The 7614-nt window shown below is 36.0% G+C and overlaps 6 protein-coding genes across 6 annotated transcripts in view; 5 read left to right on the plus strand and 1 right to left on the minus strand.

Annotated features, from left to right (window-relative positions):
* C9374_012700 (uncharacterized protein) overlaps nt 1-1082 on the plus strand; it is a gene marked incomplete at both ends in the record, with an annotated part of 1935 nt that extends 853 nt beyond the window's left edge. Inside the window, one exon of the mRNA XM_044688496.1 lies at nt 1-1082. This exon is cut by the window's left edge and continues 853 nt beyond it. Coding sequence (XP_044554342.1) covers nt 1-1082 — 1082 coding nt within the window.
* A 972-nt stretch (nt 1083-2054) lies between these two features.
* On the minus strand, nt 2055-2757 carry C9374_012701 (uncharacterized protein; the record flags this gene model as incomplete). Its single annotated transcript, XM_044688497.1, has 4 exons — nt 2055-2306; nt 2359-2496; nt 2537-2582; nt 2630-2757. The coding sequence occupies 4 exons, from the start codon at nt 2755-2757 to the stop codon at nt 2055-2057; spliced, it is 564 nt and encodes a 187-aa protein (XP_044554343.1).
* A 520-nt stretch (nt 2758-3277) lies between these two features.
* On the plus strand, nt 3278-3874 carry C9374_012702 (uncharacterized protein; the record flags this gene model as incomplete). Its single annotated transcript, XM_044688498.1, has 1 exon — nt 3278-3874. The coding sequence occupies one exon, from the start codon at nt 3278-3280 to the stop codon at nt 3872-3874; it is 597 nt and encodes a 198-aa protein (XP_044554344.1).
* Nucleotides 3875-4054: 180 nt separating this feature from the next.
* C9374_012703 (uncharacterized protein) lies at nt 4055-5506 on the plus strand (the record flags this gene model as incomplete). The annotated part of the gene is made up of 1 exon (XM_044688499.1): nt 4055-5506. One exon carries the CDS (start codon nt 4055-4057, stop codon nt 5504-5506), a length of 1452 nt encoding a protein of 483 aa, XP_044554345.1.
* A 641-nt stretch (nt 5507-6147) lies between these two features.
* Nucleotides 6148-6657, plus strand: C9374_012704 (uncharacterized protein; the record flags this gene model as incomplete). Its single annotated transcript, XM_044688500.1, has 1 exon — nt 6148-6657. The coding sequence occupies one exon, from the start codon at nt 6148-6150 to the stop codon at nt 6655-6657; it is 510 nt and encodes a 169-aa protein (XP_044554346.1).
* A 263-nt stretch (nt 6658-6920) lies between these two features.
* C9374_012705 (uncharacterized protein) overlaps nt 6921-7614 on the plus strand; it is a gene marked incomplete at both ends in the record, with an annotated part of 714 nt that continues 20 nt past the window's right edge. The window contains one exon of the mRNA XM_044688501.1: nt 6921-7614. This exon is cut by the window's right edge and continues 20 nt beyond it. Coding sequence (XP_044554347.1) covers nt 6921-7614 — 694 coding nt within the window.

A 7614-nucleotide genomic window follows, 5' to 3' on the forward strand; every position in this document is an offset into this window, starting at 1 on the left:
TTCACCAACTTACTGAAATTACAAAGGATGAGGAAGTGACTGAACAAATCGTTAGAGCTGCTCGTTCATCCATGGGACAAGATGCTTCTGAATTTGACATGATGAATATGGAGCTTTTTGCCAAGAAGGTGGTCGATTTGACTGAATATAGATCCGAATTATTTGAATATTTGGAAACCAAGATGCACGACGTTGCTCCAAACTTGACATGTATTTTGGGTGAATCTGTTGGTGCTCGTCTCATTTCTAAGGCTGGTAGTTTGTTGAACTTGTCAAAATGTCCTGCTTCCACAGTTCAAATTTTGGGTGCTGAAAAGGCCTTGTTTAGAGCTTTGAAGACACGAGGAAAGACACCAAAATATGGTCTCCTCTATCACTCTAGTTTTGTTTCAAAGGCTTCCAAGCAAAATAAGGGTAAAATTTCCAGATATTTGGCTAACAAGTGTGCCATGGCTGCTCGTATTGATGCTTTCCAAGATTTCCCAACATCCAAATTTGGTGAAATGTTAAGAGATCAAATTACAGAACGATTAGAATTCTACGAAAAGAAGGCCACTTCAGGTAATGCTAAAATCTCTGTCAAGCTCAAGAAGAATATTGAACTCATGAGAGATGCTATCAAGCAAGCCAAGAAAGACGAAAAGAAGGACGAAAAGAAACAAGATAAAAAGCCAGCTGAAAAGAGAAAGAGAGACACCGTGCAAGAAGGTCCTGTCGAAGAAGAAAAGAAGTCCAAGAAGGAAAAGAAGAAGGACAAGAAGAAGGAAAAGAAGGAAAAGAATGCAGATGTTATGGAAGATGAACAAGTAGCTCAACCAGTTGTTGAAGACAAGAAGAAGGAAAAGAAGGAAAAGAAGAAGGAAAAGAAAGAAAAGAAGGAAGAAAAGGTTGAAAAGTCTGAAGCCACCGAAAATGGTGATGACAAGACCGAAGAAAAGAAGTCCAAGAAGGAAAAGAAGAAGGAGAAGAAGGAAAAGAAGGAAAAGAAGGAAGAGGTTAAGAAAGAAGAGGAACACAAGAAGGAAGAAAAGTCGGAGAAGAAGAAGGAAAAGAAAGAAAAGAAAAAGGACAAGAAGAAATAAGCATGCAGTTGAACAAGCCATCATCATTCCATCCTAATCTCATCCATTATAAATAACCACTTATCTATTCTATTATTATTGAGCTCTTCTTCAATGATAACCATTTTGTCGACAAGAGGATGAGAGAACACAGTCAGACAAAACAAAAAAATGCAACAAGTTCAAAGATTGACATTTTCAGAGATCATGGTAAAAAGTTCTGATTTCCAAAATTCACAATCAACAATACTCTCCGATTTATTGGCAAAGGACACTCCGATCGTTATTGAAGGCCTTGGCCATTCAATGAAGTGCATGAGTTGGACTGTGAACGAGCTACAACAATCATACTCCCACATCCCATTTCAAATTACAAAAACTACAGAACAAGTTCACATCCCAGGTGCTGGAACTCTGAAAACCATGACCATTCCCCAATTATTACACAAAATTGAAAAATTACAACGCACCAACAATCACTCCACAAGATATTATTTATCGGGATCAAACTTAATTTCATCAAAAAAGAGTGATGAGGAACTACCTAGGAGCAGAGAATCGCGTCTATATTTTACATAGTTATCGTCGGTAGTAAATGAAGCTTATTGAATGCATATTGTGCATAAGTAGTGTCTCCTTATTGCGGTCTGTTATTTCGAAGGTGATTCAAGCTTGTTTCCGCAGGTACAGCCGACGGTAAAACTAGAGATAAAAAATACTGTCGGGAGTTACTGACGAAAAGAATCCACCAAGACACAAAATACAGCCGGAAGAAGCATCATGTTAAATATTCTAATAATGGAGGTTTAATGAACGAAATAACGACGGAAATACTGTTGAAATAACCTACCACAACACCTGTGGCTGTTACTATCGATGATAATGATGGAAATCTTCTTATTTTATTTTAATTCAATTTGAAATTTTTTTGGTTCAATATTTGATTTAAAATTGTTATTGCAAATGCATTTTAAATTTTATTGGCATCATAATTTACAACTCAACAACGTTGGCAGGGTTGACAGGTCTTGAGCGTCTCATTTTCGCTGATGATGATTTACGTAAATGCTCTTGATACAATTTATATTCCTCAGAATTGATATCATATACATCTTCGTCGTTTTCAAAGTCAAAAAGGTTGTCTGAATTTTTGCTTTTTGAGACTCCAGATCTTCTACGAAGTTTCGCCTTCTTTTTTGCGTTCACAAATATTTGACTTATATGTTTCCTGCATATCTTTATCAACTAAAAACGATTGTTGTGAAATTTAGTCAAACAAATAACAAACACAACTTACTATTTCATCTACCTGGGATTTATCACAATCTGAAAGAATACTATAGTTTGGAAGACTTGAACAAAATGTTTGAACATGAGTAACCACTGTGTCTGAAAGTTGAAGCTTTTGCTCTTGTGTTTGGGGATTAGAACAGATCTGAAGAGTTAAAATTTATAGGAACAACATTACAACTTACTTGGGAGAGAAATGAATGAAATTTCAATTTACAACATTGTTTGATGCTTCATGGAAAGAAATGATTACCAAGAAATATTGACAAGAAACAAACCTTGCGTTGTTCTGAGTTAAGAATTGCTTGCTTTCTTGAAAAAGTGTTATATTCAATGATGGAGCTATATAAGAAATGTTTTTTCGATTACGTTTCTTCTTGATACCCCTTACAGTGTCAGTTGGCATTATGATTGGTTTTTTTTTGTTTTGATTTTTGAAAATATTTAAACGGGTCAACTTTGAAACTATTGGAGAGAAGTTTTTGTAAGCGAGTTCAGATCGAGCGCGCACAGGAAGCGTTTTCTTTACAAAAAAAAATATCATGCTTCAGAACAAGGCCGAATCCAAATTCTTTGACGTGGTTTCCTTGAAAATGTGCCACAAGTGCAATGTACATGATTTGGAATTGTATATCCATAATTCGGCAAAGTGTAAAACCTTGAATCCCTCTATCAAATGCACTTGTTTTTCATGCGGCACAACTTACTTCACTTGTCCTTTTTGCAAAGATTGCTTCTCCGACTCTCATGCATCCAATTTTTTAAAACACATGAAAAGATGTTCAAACAAAGATGAAGCTCAGAACCCCGTTTTCAAGTGTTGTTCCGAACAAACGACAGAGTTTGATCATTATTATTCTCATATCATCAAAAATCATTGTGGTCATTTGTGTTCGTTTTTAAAAAAACGCAAACATGAGGATAAAATGGATGACGAAAAAAACAACAAGAAAACGACAGGAGTGGTTGTTATGGAGGAAGGCTGTGATATTGGTGGTTTATTGATGAACTTAGAAGCTCTCACTGCTGACGTGCAGAATTTAGTACAAACACCATTTCCAATATTTGAATTTTTTGAGAAACTGAAACAATCTATGCCATATGTATCAAATCACTCGTGCGAGCATGAACAAGAATTTCACTTCCCTAAAGATCACCCTTTTGAAAGTTTTGAAGAATTATGTTGTTTTATGTTAATCAATCACTTTGGAATTTCTAAACAAGCATATAATTTCATGATTCAAATGCTGAAATCAACATTTAAAGACCGTCCTGAGTTGATGAAATTATTTGTGAGCTATGATACCTTGAAAGCAAGAGGAAATAATTTGAATCCCCAAAAACCCATGCAGTTCAATGATAATTTCATCCTTTACTCTGTACAAGATACTATTCGAAACATGTTAATGGATCCGTATTTGGTCAACCAATTATGTCTCAACCGAGAAAAGCATCAACAACAGTTTGCAACCAAGCAACCATTTCAATCTAAAATATTCAACAAAATTTTGGAGAAGTGTTAAAGTGATATATTCCCTCTTGTGATGCTGATATATGTGGACGATTTTGTAAAATTCAGAACAAAGTCAACATCAACATGTGGAGTGTACTCAAGTTTGTTGAATTTCAATAGCGACTTCATGAGAAAACTTGAATCTATAAGCTTACTTGGGTTCTCAAAAACTCACTGCGATTTTTGGACAATGACAAGCCATTTGATGAAAGAAATTAATCACCTTGATGGGGAGATAATTGAAATAGAAGATCCCTCTACAGGTGAGTCTAGAAAATTTCAGATTGTTGTTGCAGGGTTTTTATGGGACACAGTCGAGAAGATGTATTCCTTGCAACTCATGAAAGAAGAATGTAGTCGTTGTGAAGGAATTTATGATAATCAACATAAAACACCAGATTGTTTATTTGGAGCGTCTACGATAGAAGATCCAAAGTATGTCACGCATTTCGAGAAAAGAAATATATTTGAAGCAAACACTGTTATTAATAGCATCGATTTAAGATCAAATGACAGAACAAAGGACAAGGGTTTTAAACCCTTAATATGGGAAGAAATGCAATTCAAAGATTTGAAATTATCTAAAGCGAAAATAACGCAAAAATTACGAGAATTACCTGTTCTGCATATCATAGATAATCCTTTTTTAAAATATCCTAATACTGTGGATGCATTTCACAAAGCGTTAATTGATTTTTTCCATTTAGAGATCCAAGGAACTTTTCGAACCCAATTTAAAAGAACAATGAAAGCAATTCATTACTCAACAATCATGGACGATTTTTTGGATGTTTGTGAGAGAGAAAGGTTGCCGAATGGCAAAAGGATTACAATGTACAGTGATATTGACAAACTATCCGGAACAGAGATGCTTGAATTTATAGCAATAAGCGCTCCAATTTGGTACAAATTTCTATTCCTAAATACCAAATATTCAGATAATACTTTGGAGAAGAGACAAAAACTATATGAGTGTTGGATTTTACATTTGCAGTATTTTGTTCGATTGTTGCGGTTTGACCATACAGACCACGACTTAAAAGAAGCCGAGAAACTCTATGTAGCGTGGCGAGTTGCATATAGAAACTGTTTTGGATCCGAAAAGTGTAAATTTCCAAACTTTCATGCAGGCTGTCATATATTTGAGGATGTCGATGATATTGGTCATGTTACTTGGTTTTGGACTCTCCTCTATGAGTTAAAACATTCCACGTACAAGCAATTCAATGACAAAAGTAACAAAAAACAGCTTGAAAAAAGGGCTTCTGAACGAGAAATGGTCATGAAAGCTCTTTTTACAAAATATCCTCAATGCAGAAAATTGATACCAAGAGCAAAAGAACCAGAATTCAAGCTTGAAAAAGACATTTTTGTCCTATTTGAAACGGATCAAGGAGAAATGAACATTGCGTTCGTTAAACAAGTAACTGATAAGGTAGTTCTTAGTTCCTTGATCTTTGAAGTGAAACACATGGATAACGTTTCCTATATGTATCACCTCAAATGCATTCCACAACTAATGCTATCAGCAATAGATATCAGCAAAGTCAAGTCTAAATGTAGCTGTATTTGCTATTCATTGCCATCTGGGTTAAAGTGGCAATTGAATCAATTTGCATTTTGTTATAATTTTTGTAAATAAATATTAATTTTCTAAATATTTCAAAAATCAACAAGTCTTATTCAACAAAGTATCGATGAAAATAATTCGTGGTACTTTCATCCGAACCAATCCGAAGGTATTGTCCGTCGTTGTTATCATAATTAATTTCAATCATTATTTTGTCAATATTATTCTCCGTCCATATCTTGCCAGTGGTATTTCATCCGACAGTATTGGTCGAGCAGTAAAATATGTCATATATTCGTCGGTCAGTATTTTCCTCATTTACTTTTCCGACGGTATTTTGATGACCAGTATTATGCACATGTAATTGCCCTGTTGTATTATGTCGTCCTTGATGCCATGGTTAATATCCATCAGTATTTTAACCAGGGATATTCTCCATCCGTATTCGTCCAGCAGTATTTTAATCGACGGTATTTTTCGATGGTAGATAAACGTCTTATTTTTGCCCGCACTTATTTTCTGATTACTCATGCGGTATACCTGCTTCCTTCTGCTCCTAGGTAAATGATGATCAAAAATTTCTCCATTCAAAGACATTACCAACAATACACAATCAACCGTACGAGCCATTACAAGGCGATCTTGCTTCAGACACAGCAAAATCAGAATTGGAACAATTACAAAACGATTGTCAAGATTTTACTCAATTCATCATGAACGAATTGACTCATCACGAAGAATTATCCAGTTTAGGAATATGGCTTGGTCATGATCAACAAAAAACATGGCTTCATTTTGACTGTGCTCACAATCTCATGTTACAAATTCGTGGAAAAAAGACCTTCCTATTGGCATCTCCTTCACATTATCTTGATCTCTATCCGTACACCTTTAAAACATGCAAAGGACAAGATATGAAAGGAGAAATTTATCGATTTTCAGAGGTCAATGCATGGAAACCTCAACTCGATCAGTATCCACGAAGTGGTCGAGTTCAGTTTTTGGAAGCACCACTCGAAAGAGGAGATGGATTGTTGTTGCCAATGGGATGGTGGCATGCTGTGTTATCGGAAGGAGAACGTGCTTCCTCGTGTGAAGATGACGCAAGCAGTTGTTGTTGTTGTTGTGGATTTAATATTGCTCTAAATGCCTTTTGGGATGCTGATGAAAGTTTTTGGGCGAAACGAAATCATTTAAAGTCCTTTAGAAAAACTTACAAATAACTAGGATGGTTATATTCCAATCTGAATTTGCAAGTTACTACTACCTCAGATGAATTTCGAGTGTGTAATTGAGAATTAAGACATTTTCGAATGATATCAAAGTGAAGTCCTCGTGAAGTTGTCACACTCCGCGGTTCAAGATAAGGATCCATTTCTAATGGCATTCCAAAATCATGATCTGCAAATTTGCACTCATCCCGAGATCCTCTCGCTTTTTACCATTCTCAAAGAAAAACACTATTCTCAACAACCAACATCTATTCATGTCATCATCATCCCTTCCCAACCATTCCTCAACAACAACAACAACGGCACTACCCAAATTTTCACCAAAAAACTCATCCTATGACAAGCCACTGATTGCATTGATTGGTGAAACATCTGGAACGGAATTGACTGATTTCATCATACCATACAGTGTTCTTGTTGAAGCCAATGTTGCTTCCCGAGTGCTGACTGTTTCGACTTTGAAAGACGAACCCATTCACTTATTTCCCACTTCATGCAAACTTCTGGCTCATACTCATATCGATGAGTTTAATGAACAGTATCCACAGGGAGCTGACTATTTATTCGTACCTGCTGTGAAAAACAATTCCAATACTCGCTTGTTGAAATTTGTGAGAGAACAATTCAAGAAAGGTGCCACTGTGATTAGTATTTGTGATGGTGTTTGGGTTGTTGTCCATGCAGGTTTGTTTGAAAAGGATGAGACATGCTTGACGACAACAGCAACACCACTACGCGGGGTAGGTCATTGGTATTCGATGGACAAGTTACGAAAACAACATCCTCATGTGGAATGGGTAAGCAATGCAAGATATGTCGTTTCTACCACTGCATCTCATGGGACTCTTATTTCTACTTCTGGAATTTCTGCCTCCATTCCTGTGAGTTTAGCATTGGTTGAAGCCATTGCTGGACATGAACATGCTCAACAAGTGGCTGTGAAATTTG

The sequence above is a fragment of the Naegleria lovaniensis genome (genome assembly GCF_003324165.1).
Source record: "Naegleria lovaniensis strain ATCC 30569 chromosome Unknown tig005, whole genome shotgun sequence".
NCBI classification, from domain to species: Eukaryota; Heterolobosea; class Eutetramitea; order Acrasida; family Naegleriidae; genus Naegleria; species Naegleria lovaniensis.